At 44.7% G+C, this 22,458-nt stretch overlaps 1 protein-coding gene across 3 annotated transcripts in view; it reads right to left on the reverse strand.

Annotated features, from left to right (window-relative positions):
* LOC144479846 (opioid-binding protein/cell adhesion molecule-like) overlaps positions 1–22,458 on the reverse strand; it is a 1,112,572-nt gene that overhangs the window by 87,822 nt on the left and 1,002,292 nt on the right. For all 3 annotated transcript variants that reach the window (XM_078198839.1, XM_078198838.1, XM_078198840.1), the window contains one exon: positions 9,826–9,957. In XM_078198839.1, coding sequence (XP_078054965.1) covers positions 9,826–9,957 — 132 coding nt within the window. The remainder of the gene's footprint in view (positions 1–9,825; positions 9,958–22,458) is intronic.

The raw sequence follows: 22,458 nt of genomic DNA on the forward strand, positions 1-22,458 counted from the left end.
AAACGCGGCCCGAGGGCCACTACCTGGCCCACCAAGCCTCTCGATCTGACCTGCAGACTTCAAAGCAGCTGCTCCTCCAGTTACAGGCCATTCCACTCCCAGGTTTGCTGCTGCCAGCATCACTCGTGAACAACTCTGCAGCAAACATGGGAGAGGATCAGTCGCTGATTGGAGGAAACGGTTCTTCAGCCCGAGGCCTGAAGATATTGCACAATGGTAACGGTGAATCTGCTGGAGAGGGAAGGCGATTTTGGGGAGGGTGGCAGGCCTTCAGCGAGGGGTAAGAGACAACGTGGTTACCAAGGTGGGGTCAGGGTGTGTGTGAGCAACAGGTGCCGCGGGGGAGGGAGTGTGTGTGAGCGAGAAGTAGCTATGTGCGTGAGCAAGGGGGGGAGTCAGAGTGTGTGTGTGTGTGTGCACGCGCGCGCACACGAGTGAGCTTGGGGGGAGAATTTATGAGCGGGGGGGTGGGGAGTGAGAGAGTGTAAGCAAGTGGGGGGTGTGTACGTGTAGAGGAGAGAGAGTGTTGGTGTGTGCACGACAGAGCACATGCGTGTGAGTGAGCATGGGTGGGATTTTCCAGCTGCGCTCGCCCCAAAGCCGGAAGTTCTCACCCGAAATCAATGGACCTTCACATGGTCCGTGTCGGCCTGCTACAATTCCCGTGGCGGGCGGGATGGTAAAATTCAGCCCCATGTGTTTGTGAACAAGAGGGCACGTGTTCGCGAGCGAGAGTGAGTGAGAGTGAGAGAGGCGGGTCTGGCTCACTCCCAGTCTCCGGGTTCACACTCTCACTCACTGCCACACACCAACACACTCGCACAAGCTCACAACATGGGTGTGGGTGAGCGTGAGCAAATAAGTTCCTCAAGACTGAAAAACACAATTTGACCCTCTCACACTCTAATGGTGATCTTTATTAATTACCCATTATTTCAAATAATCAATTTATTGCCTTTACTTCGCTTTATTTTTGCTCAGCAAATTGTTTCTATCCTTCGTACCTCAACATTTTATCAAAATGCATATTCATCTTGAGCCAAACCTTAACCTTTTAAAATCTGCTCATCGGCAACTTGCATGAGGAAAAATTGGAATGTGGCCCCGGCACAAAAAGGTTGGATAAGCCTGGTCTACCTCTAAAATCTGGAGGAACTATTGGAGAAGTGTTACTGAGTTGCACAGTCAAGACAGAGGTGATGTGACATTGTTAACTCAGAACTGTTTCACATGCATATTCTGGCGGTATGATAGCGTAAATGCCACCACATTACATAAATTCATCAGAAATAAAGATCTCGGATCACAAATCTACTGGACTGTTGTAAAACCCCATTCGATTTTCTCAAATATCCTGCACAGAGAATGTTCTGACAAGAGGTAACTAAGCCTGAGACCTTGGGGCGGATTTTCCAGCCACGTGGTCCCAAGATTGGAAATTCCTGCCCACGGTCAATGGACTTTCAAATGGTCCACCGAATTTTCTGTCCCAGCCGCTACGATTCCCGCAGCGGGCAGGGCAGGACAGGAAATTTCTGACCATTAACTCTCTCTCTCTCTCTACAAATCCTGCCTGACCTGCTGAACCTTTCTGGCGTTCTCCGTCTTTACTTCAGACTTACAGCACCTGCAGTATTTTGTTTTTGTCATTACATTTAGGATCCTTACGGCATCAATATGAAAAGAAGCACTCATCAGCCTGGGTTGAATTCAATGCTCGCCCCCGGAGGTGGAGGGAAAAAAAACTTTAGCCCACTGTGCCACTTAGTCCCTGTGGGAAACTCCTTCCTTAAAACGTTTCCAACAAATTTTATATTGAATAGCATGTTTCAATTAATCTACATTGCAGAGCTGTGAAAATGTACTGACAGCACGATGGAAAAAAATATTAGTGCAGAGCTATATATAGATGCTCACAGTCCTTAGGGCATTATGTTTAAATCTATTTCATGCTGCTGCTTATGGTGGCATTTTATCTTCTTCACTGCATACCTCAGATATGACCGCTAGCAACTAGTAAATGCTGGAAATAAGTTGCAAAGGAAAGAATAATCTTGGTTTTGAACAGTAGCAGAAGTGGCAGCTAAGACAGTGCAAGCATCTGTCACTCAAGACATTAAAGTCGGCAGTCTTCTTTGCAACCAACAGGATTCAAGCTATGCACTTACATTAGAGTTAAATCAATACCGGGTTGCAATGACTGCTGGCCAAAGGACTTGGAATGAAGGTTTACTGTTAACTCTCAGCCACTCTTAGGTGTTGTGTGTCCGCCCATGTTACGGGGAGATCTCACACGCGACTGAAACGTGACCCCATTTCTACCCTCGTCATCCCAGCATCCATTGCGCCAGTCTACACTTACTTTCCATTCTCAATCTATCTCTGTAAAGCAATGTTTTTTTTCTGCATGGCCAAAAGAGAGGATTCACAACAATTGCCTCCAGAGTCAAGAGGTGCATCGTGTTGCAAGATTCCAGGAAAAACAAATGGTGGCCCGTCTTTCCGTGTAACCTCCCTCCTTTCAACTTTTCCTGTCTCACCTGCCAAACTAGATAGAAAATAAACCCATACCTCAGGAAAGCCTGTCAGTGATAGATTTGTTCGACTGTGTAATGCTGCTATTCAATAGTAAGTAGTCTCACAACACCAGGTTAAAGTCCAACAGGTTTATTTGGTCCAAATAACCTGGTGTTGTGAGACTACTTACCGTGCCTACCCCCGTCCAACGCCGGCAACTCCACATCATGGCTATTCAACAGGCCAGCAGAGAATGGGTGGTAACTTCCCTGATTAAAACCGTCAGGTTCAACACGATGCTGGGCATCAGACTGACTGGACTGCCTGATGGGCCAATGGGGATACCTGGTGGTTGGCTGGGACTGAAGAGTTGCTGGCCCTTCACCTGGTTCTAATGTACAACAATATTTTCCTGAGATGATGTTACTACTGGAAGGGAAGATTCCAGAATGGAACCCTGGTTCAAAGATCTGACCAAAAAATTCTAAGTGCCCAACCAGCGTGAAAACAGGAGAGTTTTAGACCTGCTTTGTTCAGCGAGAAAAAAAATTCAAATCTTATGACTCTAAGAAAAAAATGAGGCAAAGTGTGATTCCCACCAGTCAGGGGAGTGGATGGAGTCTATTCACACCGGAAAGCCAGCTACTGACTGCTGGAGGGCGCTATTGCATACGCAACTGATCCAGATTCTCTTCCCAAGGACGAAGCTGATTACGCCAGCAATTCAGTACTGATATTTTTGTGAGGGGTGAGCAACTGGGGAAGTAAATAGCACGTTGCCCTTTATTCCAAAGGGATTGGAGTATAAGAACAAAAAAGTCAAAGTATAATGGTACGGGTTTTTTGTGACCACACCTGGAATCCTGTGTGCAATTTTGTTCTCCATATTTAACGAAGGACATACCTGTATTGGAGGGGATACAGCTAATGTTCATTAGATTGGTCCCCAGAATAACAGCGTTGTAATATGACGAAAGGCTGAATAAATTAGGTTTATTTTCTCAGGAGTTTAGAAGAATGAGTGTTGATCGCATTGAAATATTTAAGATTCGGGTTTGACAAGTTAAATATCAAAACATTGCTTCCCCTGGCTGGGAAACTATAACAAATGGTCACAGTTTTTGGATAAGGGGTGGATCATTTAGGATTGGGATAAGGAGAAATTACTTCCCTCAAAGGTGTGTGAATCTTTGAAATTCTCTATCCAGAGGGTTGTGCATGTGGCATCACTGAATATCTTTAAGCTTGGGATAGACAGATTTTTGGCCTGTCGGGGAAGCAAGGGCAATGGGTGGGAAAATGGAGTTGAAGAAAATATGTGGTGGCCTTGGAGGGGATCCAGAGGAGGTTCACAAGAATGATCCTGGGAATGAAGGCTTTGTCATATGAGGAGCGGTTGAGGAGTCTGGGTCTACGCTCAATGGAATTTGGAAGGATGAGGGGGAGATCTAATTGAAACTTACAGAAAACTGAGAGGCCTAGATAGAGTGGACGTGGAGTGGATGCTTCCACTAGTGCTTACCCCTAGCTAATTCTACTCCTATATCTTATGGAATCCCAAGATCAGCCATGAATTTACTGAAGGCAGAGCAGGCTCCATGGGCCATATGGTATTTTCCTGTTCTTATTTCGTGTTCAGTCAAAGTGACCGGTTCCCTGCACTGACGCATCTCATCAGCAGAGAGAGAATTGTACAAGAGCATGTAATGAGAAAAGGTCACCTGGTTTGCAAAACACGCTGCTCCTTGCTCACTTATCCTACTTCCTGAGGGAGATGAGTGTCCAGATGTGGAGGACGGAAAAATAAAATCATGAAAATGAATCACATAAGAGCTCCAGGATATTAAATTCACATCCTATTAGGCGCCATTCAACCCTAACCTGGTTCTGCAGACATTCCCGCAGTGCCAACAGGGTCAGTGCTGTGCAGTGGTCTGTAATCATTTGATTATGTGTGCCTGTACTTATAGCTATAACCTTCAGAACCTGATTACATTGAGGCGGATGAGTCTGCCGGTACTGAATGCTCCATCTGCTTCACTTTTTTTTCATGAACACAAGAGTTCAAAAATGGAATACAAAAATAATGTTGATCAAGGACAATTGCCAACAAAATGGTGTAGGGAACCATGAAGTAAACAGTCTTGCTGAACATATCTTCTGTTGAAGACTTTCTGAGGATAAAAAGCTCACCCTTATTTATGACCACAATCTCTACATTCATTTCCTGAAGCGAGTTTCGAGCGGTGAATCATTCCTCGCGAAATGAATGCGGTTGCCGTCTTTTGGCAATATCAGATGGCAGAGCAAGCAAGGAGATAAAATAGCAGAATGGCCTTTATTTACCGTGAGGAAATTATTTCCATTGTGAAATCTTTATTGAACGTGACCCACCACAAAATGACAGCAGCCACCCTGATAATCTAACGGATGCTTATCCAGGGTAGAATGATGGATGAAACTCAGTGCTAAGCCTGGTTTTCAGTGGGACAACTGAACTGTGAACCAATCCTCTCTATGAGGGAGCCACGGTATCAATGTTCTCTGCTGCTTGGTTCGTGACTCTGGTTTCTGGATTGATCCTTCTGTTCAAAGGAGGGATAATTAAGATAAAAACTGAATATGACTATAAAATAATTAAAAAAGGTTCTTGGGTCCAAATGCAGGACAGGAACCTCTTCATTCACTGCCATTCTTTTTGGCAAATCAAATAAATTGGGGGACAAATTAAAAGGGGCAGCCCCCAAAAAGGTGGGAACTGCCCAAAACAAAAGACAAAGCAGAAAGGAAACATTAAATCAAAATGTGGTTAAACGGGGGTCAAAAAAGTTTAAAGTTTATTTATTAGTGTCACAAGTTGGCTTACATTAATGTGGAGATGCCAGCGTTGGACTGGGGTGGGCACAGTAAGAAGTCTCTCAACACCAGATTAAAGTCCAACAGGTGTATTTGGTATCACGAGCTTTTGGAGCGCTGCTGATGAAGGAACAGCACTATGAAAGCTCGTGATACCAAATAAACCTGTCGGACTTTATTCTGGTGTAGTGAGACTTCTTACTCGGCTTACATTAACACTGCAATGAAGGTACTGTGAAAATCCCCTTGTCGCCACGCTCAGGCGCCTGTTCAGGTACACTGAGGAGAATTTAGCATGGCCAATGCACCTAACCAGACGTCTTTATGGACTGTGGGAGGAAACCGGAGCACCCAGAGGAAACCCACACAGACACGAGGAGAGTGTGTAGACTCCATACAGACAGTGACCCAAGCCGGGAATTGAACCCAGGTCCCTGGCGCTGTGAGGCAGCAGTGCTAACCACTGTGCCACCCGAATAATACACCCCAGTTCTGCGGTGCCCAACGAGCATGGAAAGCCTCGGCGGTGCCCTCAGACACCACACGTCCCCTCTCCAGGGACACCCGGCTGTGAATGTAGCCCTGGTAGAGGGTCAGACAGTTGGGCTAGTGACCCCCTTGGTTGCCCCCTGCCTGAGAAGTGTATAATAAGTGGGAAGTGTGCACTATACATGTGGTATGAGGGTGTGGTGAATTTAAACATTGGTTCAGTGATTGTACAGTAATTAATATTCTATCCTTGGCAACCAGCTGCAGGACTCATTAAAATAGAAACAATCAATAGACTGAATGCTGTGGAAGAAACAGTTCTGAGGCTCACGGACTGGATTAATAACATGTCACTAGAAAATTGCTGTGTGCTCTCATGAGGAAAACCTGTTGAGAGACACTTTGAAAACGATCTCAATTTCTATGGTACAAGTTCCTTTATTTTCTTTCTCTATGGAGGTGGGAGATAGGTGAGAAATTTATTTGGGCTCGCCCTGTAAAATACTGGAAAATGCAATTAAATAAACTTGGAAATTCATGGTCTGGAAGTTGTGGGGTTCATAGGTTTTGACAGCCAACCAAGTGATCCTGGTTTTAGGATGATACCGCACACTGGGATTGATTTTAACCCAATCGACCTGGTTCAAACTGATTTGTATTTGTTTAACTGCAGGTACCAAGAGCATCTGAAAATGGCATGAAGATCAGGACATTGGCATCATTGGGACCCAACTGCAATTTTGGCCGGAATCTTACGGCCGTCACGCCGGCGAGATTTTCTGGCCCCGCTGCAGTGAATGGAGATTTGGTTGGCGCCAAATTCCCCGTCCTCGCTGCAGTGGCTGAGACATGAATGGCCAGTAACGCACCCATTAACTTTATAAACTGACAAAGTTCAGGTTATCAAAAGGTGAGGACAATGATGCAGACAACTCGGCTGAGCAGAGGCCACAAAAAGAATCTTTTCCATTTTCTTTACACAGCCAGGAAGAGCACTCCTCAGAGCTCCAGATCTCACAAGAAAAGCTTTCAGTTTCTCCTTTCACAGATTACACACTTTCCAAACTCTTTGATTTGATTTGATTCATTATTGTCACATGTATTAGTATACAGTGAAAAGTGTTGTTTCTTGCGCTATACAGACAAAGCATATCGTACATAGAGAAGGAAAGGACAGGGTGTAGAATGTAGTGTTTCAGCCATAGCTAAGGTGTAGAGAAAGATCAACATAATATAAGGTAGGTCCATTCAAAAGTCTGATGGCAGCAGGGAAGAAGCTGTTCTTGAGTCAGTTGATATGTGATCTCAGACTTTGGTATCCTTTTCTTAATGGAATAAGGTGGAAGAGAGAATGTCTAGGGTGTGTGGGGTCCTTGATTATGCTGGCTGCATTCCCGAGGCAGCAGAAAATGTAAACAGAGTCAATGGATGGGAGGCTGGTGTGTGATAGACTGAGCTACGTTCACGAGCTTCTGTAGTTTCTTGCAGACTTGGACCAACTCCGACCAATCCTATTGACTGCAGGATCCTGGTAGGGATGGACCCAGACCCCCGTGATGAACTTGGTTGGAAGTTTCTGATTTGCTTGATTTCCCATTGCCCCTCGACCAGAATGGAATGAGAAACGAACCAGCAGGATTTAAATGAAGCCTGGGAGTGAAAATACCCTGAGCCTCATCACGGGATCTGGATCCCCCGTTGACAATTAACCTGGAGTTCAAATTAAGCCAACTATTGAATTAACTCTCCCAGTGGTAGGAACTAAGTTGAGGCCAGCACCATGAGCAGCATGGTTATGCATAATCGGAACGAGCGTGACAGATTGCAAGCCCACTGATTTGGCTCAGTTACTCTGCACAGTGAAAATAGCTGAGGATGTTTAGCAGTCCCAGGTTTAATTTCTGTTTTTTGCGAAGCAGTTGGTTATTGGAACCATGCGGAGGTCAAATAGCAATCAGGAGCAGGAAAGCTGTCTTACTTTCTCAGGTAAATTATACAGTTGATGTTGCTAAAAGCAAGTACTTGTAAGAGTCAGCTGTCACCATGGGTTTGCCAAGTAGGAGAAATAGTCACTTTCAAGCTCAATGCTATGTCTTTGATTAACCATTAAGATTCTATCACTTCTCCCACCTTTATCAAGATTATTCTTCAAAGACCATGTTGCACACTGGGTTACAAATATTTTCAATTTTGGGCTATGTTGTAAGCCCACGAAGGAATAAAAAGAACAAGAACATAGGAAAGTACAGCACAGTAACAGGCCCTTCGACACTCCAAGCCCGTGCCAATCATGATGCCCGAACTAAACTAAAAGAAAACCTTCTGCCCTTACTCGGTCCATATCCCTCTATTCCCTCCCTATTCATGTACCATTCAGATGCCTCTTAAATGTTGCTAATGGGCCTGCTTCCACCACCTCCTCTGGCAGCGTGTCCCAGGCACCCACCACTCTCTGCGTGAAAAGCTTTCCCACACATCTCCCTTAAACTTTCCCCCTCCTTTTTCCACGTGTATGAGTGTCCGTCAAGAAATTAACCTACAACATAAAACTACTCTGTTACATTGTCAAAACTGGCTTTAAACTGGATGGGAATGAATTTCCATCGGGTTTCTCCATCCAGTCTGTCATACATTTGAAAGAAAGAGCCGCAGAAATCCCAGGAACAAAAACACGCACAGCAAGACCCACAAGGATGGCTCGTGTAGAAAGGGGAAATCTGCCAAAAAAACAATGGGTGGAATTTTCCCCACGGGAGATAATGGGCATTAATACCAATATGACGATCCTACTTTTGGCCTGGCAACATGGGCAGACAAGATCTTCAGCATTCCAGGCCATGATTAATCAAGAGTTGGGATAATTGCCAAAGCAGCCAGTTTAAAAAACCCACCTTCATTCCCAGAAATATTGGTCCAGTTCTTAGTTGCTGTGAGCAGCTCCCCCAGGTCAAGATTATATCAGTGTAAAGACCCCTTCGCCCCATACCCCTTTCACTCTCCTCATCCCCTTTCCACTCACCCCTTCCTCCCTTACACCCTACTGTCCCTCATCCTGCTACACCCTCATAACCTCCACTTTGCACCATGTGGTAGCATGGCCCCTTTAAGAGACGATCCTTCGCAGGCCACATGACCAGGTCGGAAGCAATGGAGCACGAGCGTGCAAACCTCGGTCAATCGAGAGCGAGGGTGTGCATCCCCGGGGCTGGAAGTCGGCAGAATGAGTTGGGGAGTTATTAAGAACAGACCAGTGTTGTTCTGTTGCAAATCCTTAAGTTGAAAGTAGCTTTTCTCATCAAATAAATCTTCTTGTTTTACACTTGCCATACTGAGTCACCTTGAGTTATTATACACTCCTAATCCATTCGCTCACTCGCATTTCCCTATACTGACTACATTCCTCATCCAGTATTCACTTTACAATCAAAACCCAAAAGCTGTGGGATAATATTTGGAGGTCATTCAAAAGCTCATAAACCCTTCAACCAAAGAAACATCAGTTGACAAGTTAATTGAATAAGTACAAACCTCTTCAAAATCTCATAAATCTATCAAATTAAATAAACATCACTTGAATAGGCATTCTTTCAACACTCATAAATTTGCTAACTCCATTAAACTCACATTCCCCAGGAGAGGTCACTAAGGATATTCAGTGCTTCGGAAGCCATTAGGTGCTTTTGAAGGTGGTCAAAAGCTTAAACAGCTATCAAAGCTTGCAAACAGCCAAACAGATGGCTGAGCTGCTTTACAAAAAATGAATGAGAGCAACGTTTGAATTGGATGTGCTTAGGCACATTGTTTGGTGAATCAAATAGAGCTTTATTTTGGCCAATGCAAAACTTGGCCTGGTAAGCCTTGGTACGGACACTGGTTGTATCGGATCTAGAAAGGATGTATGCCTCAGCACCACTAACTGTGTCACCTTGAGCAGATACAAACCAATAAAAAGTCGTCACTTACAGTTCACTATTACGTCTACTTTTCGTACATCAGGATCCGACACCTCATTGTAAGCAGTGCACTGATATTCTCCAGCCTGTTTTTTCGTGATTCCTATAATTTCTAAATACTCATCTTCTACTAAATCTCGACCTGAAAGAGAAAACAGAAGCACATATGAAATAGAACCGTCCCTTAACTGTACATTTTTGTCAACATCTATTCACATACTGTACAGCTTTCTTATGACTAAGTAATTTGCCTAGACAGGAGTAATTAGCAGTTGCACCTTTTGAGTTATTATCTGGGTTATTTCAATGCCCGTTTAAAATGCAGCTAAATGTGCTGGTGACCCAAAATTGGTAAGAGAGTACGTTTAGGAGAACAACTTGTCAACTGATCATAGAGAGTCTACAAAGGGATAGAGATAGATTAAGTGACTGAGAAGGAATTAGGCAGATGGTATATAATGTGGGAAAACGTGAACTTGTCTGCCTTGCCAGGAATAACAGAAAAGCGGGATGTTATTTGAGTGAATGGAAAAAGATTGCAAACTCTACCGTACAGAGGGATCTTGGCGTCCTAGTACATGAATCACAAAAAGTTGTTCTGCAGCTGCAACAAATGATTAAAAAGGCAAATGGAATGTTGGCCGTTATTGTAAGGGGAATCGAGTATAAAGGTAGGGAAGTATTGAGTGCTGTGTAAAATTTTGGCCTCCTTATTGAAGGATTCATTGCTTTAAAAGCAGTAGCTCACTTAACTGATTCCTGAGGTGAATATGGTCATCTTATGATCTGGTTGGGGCCTTTACCCATTGAAGTTTAGAAGAATGAGAGGTAATCTTACTGAAATATGTAAGACCCCGAGAGAGCTTGACAGGCTGGTCACTGGGAATATGGCATAATCTGGAATGAAGAGGCACTGTTTAAAAACTAGAGATCTCACATTTAAGACAGAGATGTGGATATTTTCTTCTGCTCAGATGGTTGTTAGTCTGTGGAATTCTCTTCCTCAGAGAGCAGTGGAGGCAGGGTCATTGAATCTATTCAAGGCCGAGTTAGATATATTTGTGATTGACAAAGGAGTCAATAGTGTACAGTAAAGGGAATTGAGTTCATACCATAATCAGATCAGCCATGATCTTATCGAATGGCAGAGCAGGCGAGAAGTGCCAAATGGTCTACTCCTGCTCTTAATTGTTGCGTTGTTGGGGTCTTACATGTCTGCATATCCAATCCCTGTGTGTGTAGCTATCTATTTCCCATCTGCCAATCAGCTATCAAACACAACAATTGCCTATTTGTCGGAGGAGTCCGTTTTAAACAAATCGTAGGCTGCCTGATGCAGAAACTGGGTTGCGCCCTGCCACGTTCAGTTCTGGGCATTGACACCTGAAGGTAGTGCCAATGTCCTGTGAAGAGCAACACAGGGGCCTCAGAGCCAATCAATAATATTAAAAGGTGTCAATGACAAGGAAAGGCGAGAGGGACTCTGGCCTTTGGGGCCAGGGGGAGGCAGGGGGTGCAGGGATAATTGCATTATCTGTGAAAGAGTAAAAAGTTGTGTTTCCTAACAGCAGTCCTGAAATTAAGTCTGACTACAAATGATTACTTTCTTGAAAAACTTTTGGTTCATGTATTGTGGAATTATTAACAAAGAATTTCATTGATATAGCACCTTTCACAAGACCAAGAAATGTTCCAAATTGCCTTGCAGTCAGAGGAGTCATTTTGAATTGTAGTCACTGCTGTAATGAAGGAAACACAGTAAGAAGTTTAACAACACCAGGTTAAAGTCCAACAGGTTTATTTGGTAGCAAAAGCCACACAAGCTTTCGGAGCCAGGCTCCGAAAGCTCATGGCTTTTGCTACCAAATAAACCTGTTGGACTTTAACCTGGTGTTGTTAAACTTCTTACTGTGTTTGCCCCAGTCCAACGCCGGCATCTCCACGTAATGAAGGAAACACAGCCAGACTGTGCACAGCCAGGTCTCACAAACAGCAAGCGAATGATCAGATACTTTGGGCGGGATTTTCCGGCCACGCTCGCCCCAAGACCAGAAAGTCCCGCCCGAGGTCAACAGACCTTTGCATGGTTTGTGTTTCACCCGCTACTGAATTCCTGTGCTGAACGGGATAGGAAAATTCCGCCATTTGTTTCAATAATGTCCATTGAAGGATAAATATCGACGAGTGCAACACAGCTAAAATACAGGATTTAGAATATCAGGTGACTTCCAGGATCCTAGATTACTGAAAGCAAACATGATCCATTTGCCATTTAATGCTTCAAGTTCCAGTGTAGAATGCAATTCAATCCCACCCCCTCCCCTCAATTGAATTTCAGAGACAGTGAGATGGTGTTACCAGCAGACTAGTGTGGTTTTAGTGAAAGGATGAGCTTGCTCATCAGTTCTTAAAACATTTTCATCCATGTACCACTTAAGTGAGTCAAAAGACTCTTGGGACTATCTATTGCTTTGACTCCACCCACTCTCGCTAACCACACAGAAAGGACTCATCAGAATTGATGTAAAAGTTATTGAAATTATAAATATTTTGCTACTAAATTTGTACACATTAATCATTTTATTGACACAAGTAAATTATTAATTTACGGCAGGAATAAAAGTATAAATATTTAGTACAAGAGAACACATTTCTTGGAAACATTCCAACATGTTATAAAGAAACATCACAATAATCTTCTTCCCAGTACTTGCTCTCTACCATCCACAGAATAAAAGTTTAAAGTTTATTTATTAATGTCACAAGTAGGCTTACATTAACACTGCAATGAAGTTACTGTGAAAATCCCCGAATCACCACAGCCCGGCACCTGTTCGCGTACACGGAGGGAGAATTTATTATGGCTAATGCACCTAACCTACAAGTCTTTTGGACTGTAGGAGGAAACTGGAGCACCCGGACAAAACCCAATACAGACACGGGGAGAATGTGCAGACTCCGCACTGACAGTGATCCAAGCCAGGAATCGAATTCGGGTCCCTGATGCTGTGAGGCAGCAGTGCTAACCACTGTGCTGCACCTTGTTTGTAAGACTATATAGTTGTTCTTGCATCTATGGAGACTCATGCCAAGTGCATGGGAATGGTCTGATTGTGAGACATTGGGGGGAAATTTCCCATCCTGCCTGCCACGGGAATCGCAGTGGGTGGGGGGCCGTCCATGCAAAGATTCGTTGACCTTGAAAAGGATTGTCCGGTTTTGAGGCGAGCACAGCTGGAAAATCCCGTCCATCCACACGATGTGGTGGGAATGAGGGTTTCAGCCTGTTCTCTCACATAGCTTTGTCAAGGTGCTGCACGTCGGTGAGCTGCACTTTGACACAGCCCATGGCTCACCTGGACGATGCAAAACTGACTTGGACAAGCTGGCCTCATTGGTATTTATGTTTGCGAATCATCAACCTCTCCCAGTTTCCTTTCTTGGGTATTTGTTGTACTCCTGGGAAGCACAGTTCTGAAACCAAGATGATTGTCAAAGGACAACCCTTCTTTCCACTCACAAGTACAAAGAGTCTTTCCATTGCAGTTGGAAGGCCACAGTATTCACTCCTGATCAGCTGCTCACTTCTGCATTTAACTTAACTGCATTGGCTTGGCAATATCAACACAGAAAGCTGAAGAAATATGATTGCCTGGTGCAGAGAATGACCCACTGGCAGCAAAAACAGACAAAATAACTTGCTTCATTGCTCATAACTGAAAACCTTCATTAAGCTTAGCCCACGGATGTAATAAAACTGGGATCATCCCTTTCGCGATTCACAAAAGGTGCTTTTGTGAGTGAATGACTTTGCGAAAGGATGAAAGTGAACATTAATTCGATTCTGCCATTTCTGGAGCAATTGTTTATCGCAGGACCAGTAGAGAGAGTCAATATTTGAGCATACATATTTCATAGATCCACAAACACACACAATTTAAGTATCTACCCAATGAGGCAGAATAACCTCGGAAACCTCGGTAACAAATGAAACAAACTCAGTTCTTTGGAAAAGAACTGAATGTCAAATCTCCTCAAATAGGTTGTCCCAAGATCTGCTTTCTCTGGGCTGAAAATTTCAGTCTGTCCGAAATAATTACAAAACGGACCACCACATGTTTGTAAGGAGTTATGTTAACATACTCACAGAATCCCGACAGTGCAGAAGGAGGCCATTCGGCCCATCGAACCTGCACCGACAACAATCTCACCCTATCCTCCGAACCCCACGTATTTACCCTGCTAGCCCTAGTTGACCCGAGTGTCAGAGGATTAGCAGGGTGAATATGTGGGGTTACGGGAATAGGGCCTGGGTGGGATTGTGGTTGGTACAGACTCGATGGGCTGAATGGCCTCCTTCTGCACTGTAGGGATTTGATGATTTGTAACTAAAATCCTTTTGAAATTAGATCTTTTCACTAACCTGATCCCTGGGATTTAATTCATTTTGTAATTTCCATCAGTTGAAAGAAGGAAATGGGAGGAAAGGTTGTTTGGCACTTGGGGACATATTTGCAAAGCTTTGATGATGAGTGTTGCATGCCTGCTAACCATTGAAATAGAACATGTGAAGAAACGATGGAGGGAATTTTTCCCGTCCAGCCCGCCATGGGAATCATAGCGAGCAGGGGGTGACCACGCAAAGGCCCATTGACACTGAGGGGTAATTTAGAATGGCCAATCCACCTAACCGACACAACTTTGGACTGTAGGAGGAAACCCATGCCGACACAGGGAGAATGTGCAAACTCCACGGTAGCACAGTGGTTAGCACTGCTGCTTCACAGCTCCAGGGTCCTGGGTTCGATTCCCGGCTCGGGTCACTGTCTGTGTGGAGTTTGCACATTCTCCTCGTGTCTGCGTGGGTTTCCTCCGGGTGCTCCGGTTTCCTCCCACAGTCCAAAGATGTGCGGGTTAGGTTGATTGGCCAGGTTAAAAATTGCCCCTTAGAATCCTGGGATGCGTAGGTTAGAGGGATTAGCGGGTAAAATATGTGGGGATAGGGCCTGGGTGGGATTGTGGTCGGTGCAGACTCGATGGGCCGAATGGCCTCCTTCTGCACTGTAGGGTTTCTATGATTTCTATGATTCCACACAGTTACCCAAGCCGGCAATCGAACCTGGGTCCCTGGAGCTGTGAGGCAGCAATGCTAACCACTGTGCCACCTACTGAATCTGACTCATGGAATACTTTGATACAATACATCGATATAGCTTGTAAGTATTCCACAACGGCGACGACAAGGGCAGCAACAGAGAAACAATGCTGCCACATGTGGAATAACTTCACCTTTTATTTGAACACTCCTGGAGAATCAGATGTCTCGCTGTGTCGAACTCGGGTTTTGTGGCCTTCAGCCACTCAGCAGGATTTGACTGAGGGAAAAATGTTCGGATTCACGTGATGAAAGTGCAGGAACGGCTGTTTCTATGAGCTCCGGCGCTACTCATTTTATAATCCTTTCACTTGTCTTAATGTACAGCCCATAAGTACCTAAAGCTGGAGTGAAAACTCTGTAGTATGTCCCTGGAAGAATTTCCAATTACGTTTTTAGACAAGTAAAGTCATGAAAATCCTCGATGAAAAGAAGCAGTTGGAGTTAGCTGGGGTGGAGCCGAGCACTCATTATGGCGATTTGGTCAGTGAGAGGGCTCTCGGACCCGGCAACATCGAAGGTATTGTTGATGACGACTGCCAAAGTTATAGACGACAAACTTGGCTTTTTGGGTCAGAGGTTTGGCTGGAATTTCAGCGCTCATATTGGTGAACCGCAGGGTACCGATAAGAGGCTTGAGGAAGCAGAGAAAATAATCCTTATTGTCGAGAATGCAGTTTCCTCAGTTGCGGCCGCGCTTTCAATCCTCAGGAAACCAGCTACGGGGTTTGCCAGATATCCTGATTGATGAGAGAGCCGGGCCTGGCGGAGGGGGGTGTCCATGTGATCGGCTTTCCAATGGGAGCTAAGGGCGAACTCCTAGCTAACTTTATTGACAACTGGCTATCACATTTTCTCAATCTCAACATGAAAATTGGGTGCATTAATCTTGATGGGGCACATCGTATCCTGGTTCCCAGTCCTGACCCACCCACTGGCCGGCTTTCATAGTTTCAGTCGCAGAGGCTTCAATGAAACTGGAAAGCATCTGACAGCTATCTGAATGCAGTTTGTCCTGTTACCGAGGGTGACATCTGATGGATCCTTAAAGCTGTTCGACAATCCGACTAAGGTTTTGACCACTAAGCTGATGGCATAGTGGTATTATCACCAGACTATTCATCCAGAAACTCAGCTCATGTTCTGGGGACCCAGGTTCGAATCCCGCCACAGCAGATGGTGGAATTTGAATTCAATAAAAAAAATCTGGAATTAAGAATCTAGTGATGACCGTGAGACCATTGTCGATTGTCAGAAAAACTCAAAGAGAAAATGCTGGAAAATCTCAGCAAGTCTGGCAGCATCTGTAAGAGAAAAAAAGCTGACATTTTGAGTCCAGATGACACTTTGACAAATAGTTTAACGGCTGCGGAAAGGGACTTCGAGGGGATTCTGCACACTGAGGTAATATGGGCTGAGGTTAGAAATAGGAAAGGAGCGGTCACGTTGTTAGGAGTTTACTATAGGCCCCCAAATAGTAATAGAGATGTGGAGGAAGAAATTGCTAAGCAGATTATGGATATGTGTGGGGGTCACAGGGTAGTTGTCATGGGGGACTTTAACTTTCCAAATATTGATTGGAACCTTTGTAGGTCAAATAGTTCGGATGGGGCAGTTTTTGTGCAGTGTGTGCAGGAGGGTTTCCTGACACAATATGTGGATAGGCCGACAAGAGGTGAGGCCACGTTGGATTTGGTACTGGGAAATGAACCGGGCCAAGTGTTAGATTTGGTTGTGGGAGAGCACTTTGGAGATAGTGACCACAATTCGGTGTCTTTTGTTATTGCAATGGAGAGGGATAGGGCCGTACAGCAGGGCAAGGTTTACAATTGGGGGAGAGGTAATTATGATGCGATTAGGCAAGAATTAGGGGGCATAAGTTGGGAACAGAAACTGTCAGAGAAAGGAACTAATGAAAAGTGGAACTTTTTCAAGGAACAAATACTGGGTGTCCTTGATAGGTATGGCCCTGTCAGGCAGGGAGGAAATGGCCGAGTGAGGGAACCATGGTTCACGAAAGAGGTGGAATGTCTTGTGAAAAGGAAGAGGGAAGCTTATGTAGGGATGAGGAAACAAGGTTCAGATGGCTCGATTGAGCGTTACAAGTTAGCAAGGAATGAGCTGAAAAAGGGGCTTAGGAGAGCTAGGAGGGGACACGAGAAGTCCTTGGCGGGTCGGATCAAGGAAAACCCCAAGGCTTTTTACTCTTATGTGAGGAATAAAAGAATGACCAGGGTGAGGTTAGGGCCAGTCAAGGACAGTAGTGGGAACTTGTGTATGGAGTCAGTAGAGATAGGCGAGGTGATGAATGAATACTTTTCTTCAGTGTTCACCAAGGAGAGGGGCCATGTTTTTGAGGAAGAGAAGGTGTTACAGGCTAATAGGCTGGAGGAAATAGATGTTCGGAGGGAGGATGTACTGGCAGTTTTGAATAAACTGAAGGTCGATAAGTCCCCTGGGCCTGATGAAATGTATCCTAGGATTCTTTGGGAGGCAAGGGATGAGATTGCAGAGCCTTTGGCTTTGATCTTTGGGTCCTCGCTGTCCTCGGGGATGGTGCCAGAGGACTGGAGAATGGCGAATGTTGTTCCTCTGTTTAAGAAAGGGAATAGAAATGACCCTGGTAATTATAGACCGGTTAGTCTTACTTCGGTGGTTGGTAAATTGATGGAAAAGGTCCTTAGAGATGGGATTTACGACCATTTAGAAAGATGCGGATTAATCCGGGATAGTCAGCACGGATTCGTGAAGGGCAAGTCGTGCCTCACAAATTTGATAGAATTTTTTGAGGAGGTAACTAAGTGTGTTGATGAAGGTAGGGCAGTTGATGTCATATACATGGATTTTAGTAAGGTGTTTGATAAGGTCCCCCATGGTCGGCTTATGATGAAAGTGAGGAGGTGTGGGATAGAGGGAAAGTTGGCCGATTGGATAGGTAACTGACTGTCTGATCGAAGACAGAGGGTGGTGGTCGATGGAAAATTTTCGGATTGGAGGCAGGTTGCTAGCAGAGTGCCGCAGGGATCAGTGCCTGGTCCTCTGCTCTTTGTGATTTTTATTAATGACTTAGAGGAGGGGGCTGAAGGGTGGATCAGTAAATTTGCTGATGACACCAAGATTGGTGGAGTAGTGGATGAGGTGGAGGGCTGTTGTAGGCTGCAAAGAGACATAGATAGGATGCAAAGCTGGGCTGAAAAATGGCAAATGGAGTTTAACCCTGATAAATGTGAGGTGATTCATTTTGGTAGGACTAATTTAAATGTGGATTATAGGGTCAAAGGTAGGGTTCTGAAGACTGTGGAGGAACAGAGAGATCTTGAGGTTCATATCCACAGATCTCTAAAGGTTGCCACTCAAGTGGATAGAGCTGTGAAGAAGGCCTTTAGTGTGTTAGCTTTTATTAACAGGGAGTTGGAGTTTAAGAGCCGTGGGGTTATGCAACTGTACAGGACCTTGGTGAGACCACATTTGGAATATTGTGTGCAGTTCTGGTCACCTCACTATAAGTAGGATGTGGAAGTGCTGGAAAGAGTGCAGAGGAGATTTACCAGGATGCTGCCTGGTTTGGTGGGTAGGTCTTATGAGGGAAGATTGAGGGAGCTAGGGCTGTTCTCTCTGGAGTGGAGGAGGCTGAGGGGAGACTTAATAGAGGTTTATAAAATGATGAAGGGGATAGATAGAGTGAACGTTGAAAGACTATTTCCTCGGGTGGATGGAGCTATTACAAGGGGGCATAACTATAGGGTTCGTGGTGGGAGATACAGGAAGGATATCAGAGGTAGGTTCTTTACGCAGAGAGTGGTTGGGGTGTGGAATGGACTGCCTGCAGTGATAGTGGAGTCAGACACTTTAGGAACATTTAAGCGGTTATTGGATAGGCACATGGAGCACACCAGGATGATAGGGAGTGGGATAGCTTGATCTTGTTTTCAGATAAAGCTCGGCACAACATCGTGGGCCGAAGGGCCTGTTCTGTGCTGTACTGTTCTATGTTCTATGCTGCCAGACCTGCTGAGATTTTCTCGCGTTCTCTCTTTTGGTTTCAGACTCCAAAATCCCACAGTAATTTGCTTTTAGTCAGAAAAACCTATCTGGTTCATTCATGTCCTTTAGGGAAGGAAATCTGCCATCCTTACCTGGTTTGGCCTACATGTGACTCCAGAGCCACAGCAATGTGGTTGACTCACAACTGCCCTCCAAGAGCAACTAGGGATGACTAATAAATGCTGGCCAGCCAGCAATGCCCGTGTCCCACAAATAAAAAGCTCTGTGGATGGCAGTAATTTGGAGTCATAATCTGCAATTTATCGCTAATCCTGGACTTTACCCCCTGCAGTTACACTCCTTTTATGAGTTTGGGATGTTATTAATCATGGTGACAGCGGTGATCTAGGATACGAGCACTGAGGTGAATTTTGCCCGTTATCCTTTGAAAACCAGGGACATCCATTTGTTTATAATGGAATGCATCCCTCAATGTGTTCCTCTAATTACTCTAAGCTTACGGGTTTGATCTTACTATATCCTCGTCATGCCAGGTTGCAAGGTGGCATGGGGAACTACCTGCATTGCTTCTGGTCCTGTGTCAAAATTGAACCGAGTCGCTTAATATCCTTAAAGAGCTTGAGAGAGTTGGGGAGCACATTGGGTAGAATGTATGGCACCAGGGCTGTGTGATATTATCTATTTTTTTCTTTGTATAATCCTTTCATTTATAATGGTGGTATATACTATGTGGCATTGTTTATTCTCATCATGTCTAATTTGAGTAGCACTGCTATGGGGAGGTGGGTGGCTGGTTTGTTGTAGTTGGGTATGTCCCAACGAGTACTCACAGCTGGTGAGGAAAACCCCCTTAGAACTATTGGTGTCACCTAATTTCTTTCTGCATTTTTGTTACTTTGGGGTCAAAGAATCTCTGAAGAATCCTATAAAGATACAGGCAGAGAACATATCCAGCGAAAGACATTGTTTTGTATTGTATCAATGGTGCCTCAGGTATAGCTGGTGATGGGGAAGAATGCTTTGGTGCACACCTAAACGTGGTGCGAGAATCTTTGGCTGATCAGCCTTTCTATACCCGTGTCAATATCCTATATTCTCCTTGGCTGCATATGCAATAGCAGTAACTATTCGAAAATCTGGGAATGTGCAGGGAATACAATTGTATAAATGGAATGCATCCCTCAACGTGTTCCTTTGTTGGAGTGGGGGAGACAGCCGGAATGTCACACTGTCTGTATTACTTGAAGCTTAAGATCCTACTGGCATGAACAGCTGGAAAATTCCAGCCAAAACCCTATTGTCTGTAGAGCCTCAGCTTTGCTCTGGATCCTGCAAGAAGTTGAGCTCCATGTTGTCTGACTTACTCCTAAGGTTTGCCATACATTATGAGGCTCTGTTTCCAGTAAGCGAGGGCACGCACCATTTTGCCATGTGCCCATGGCTTTATCTGGTCTTCCCCCAATCTTTGAAACATCTTTTCATTGTTTGTATCTTTGGAGGTGCCATTTGCCATGAATAATTCAAACCAATTGGTGCGCTCATCTTTTTCTGTATGCTTTTGTGGAAAAATGATAATGCTGTACTGCACCAATCCTTGAGGGTTTGTTGCATTGTTTGTAAAAATAGAGAAAAATCTTCAATAAAAGTGTTAAAAAAAACAAGAGGCCGAACAGCAACATCTTCACGAAGAGAGTAATGAGGCATAGGCCCAGGATGTTCCTGCACAGGACATAAAAGTTTATTTATTAGTCACAAGTAAGGCTTACATTAACACTACAATGAAGTTGCTGTGCAATTCCCCTAGTCGCCACACTCCGGCACCTGTTCGGGTCAATGCACCTAACCAGCACATCTTTCAGAACGTGGGAGGAAACCCATGCAGACATGGAGAGAACGTGCAAACTCCACACCAACAGTGACCCAAGCCAGGAATCGAATCCGGGTCCCTGACGCTGTGAAGCAGCAGTGTTAATAACTGTGCCGCCGTGCCGCCCTTCATTCAGAGTAAAGTATGATGGCACATAAGACTGAGGAAGAAGTTCAACTTTACAAGCTGACAATCTGCTTGTCCCCTGTAGCAGCAGCTGATTCACACACATAACGTTAAGAGTTTACCAAACGGAAGGACTCTGTTGAGATTATTTGCTTCTGTTGGGCACACAGGCAATTGCATGTCATTACAGTTTCTATCGTAGTATTAAGTACCCGATATTTAGTAAAGAAAGGATTCAGGTCCCAGAAGATAGCAAATTATATGAGAAGTCAACCAACAGCAGTCTCCGGCTCCCTCTAATGCGTGGTTAAATACAATCATTGGCAAGGGAGGGGGAGGAAGAGACCGTGATCTTGCCGCTTTGCTTTGTGAGAAGAGTTGAGAATACTGCAGCAAGTCTTACACATCCCAGTAGAGATACACAAGATTCTGTAACATTATGGTACACACTGGGGTCTCCCAATCTTTCTTCAAGACATCTACCATCTGCCTTTGCCCTTGTTTTTTACAAACAAAAATGCCACAAATTCATAAGTCTATGAAAGAAGAGACCCTTCTCGCTGTTCCCAACTGAACAATAGGGAAAGAACCCTTGGTTCTTGGGTATAATGTCTGCTTGACACACACCTACATGCGCACCCACGCACAAGCGTCTAATATTTTGTACATTTTGTGTATTAGTAAATGTGTATAAAAAACCAGAAATGATATGCGGTAATTTAATCAAGGCTCAGTGTATTAATCCAGTGAAAAATTACATCATGGAAATGTTTCCAACACAGTACCTGATAAATCTGACAGGAACATCTTGGTGCTTTACCTTCAGCAACACAAGTGGGAGACAAAATGACTCAAGATATTCAGTGATATGAATATTCAGGTTTACTTATAGCTTCAAGTCACAGAAAGCAGTTGATAAATGACAACTTGCGGCTTGTAGGATGTTCTATTTATTCAAATGCATTCAAAACAAAAAGGAAAACCATGGCTCTCTCAGTCAGTCTGTTTGGCATGTCGCGGGCGAAGCCAGGATTTTCCCATGGGCTTTGGGATGCCAACATTGGGAATAAGTGGGGGATCCCAGGCTTGAACTTGCTGCCAGTGAGGCTGGCATTAATCCTCATGGAGATCGCCACCTAATTGGTTGTGTACGCGCTTACTGTCCTATTAAAGGTATTTTCCCATCTTTCACTCCCCCCTCCTCTCTTCCCCGCAGCCCTCACCCCATGAGAACATGCAAACTAAGATGATCATGGGCGGAATTTTCCCATCACACCCACCATGGGAATCGTAGCGGGCAGGACACGGACCCTGCAAAGGTCCATTGACCTCGGGTGGGATTTTCCAGTCTTGGGGTGAGCGTGGCCGGAAAATCCCACCCCATATGTCCAGTCTTGGTTCTGTGCTGAGTTACCTGACATCAGCCACACTCCAGATGATGCAGCTTGGCCATGCTAAATTCTCCCTCAGTGTGCCCGAAAAGACGCTGG

This window comes from Mustelus asterias, chromosome 27 (assembly GCF_964213995.1).
Source record: "Mustelus asterias chromosome 27, sMusAst1.hap1.1, whole genome shotgun sequence".
Classification (NCBI taxonomy): domain Eukaryota; kingdom Metazoa; phylum Chordata; class Chondrichthyes; order Carcharhiniformes; family Triakidae; genus Mustelus; species Mustelus asterias.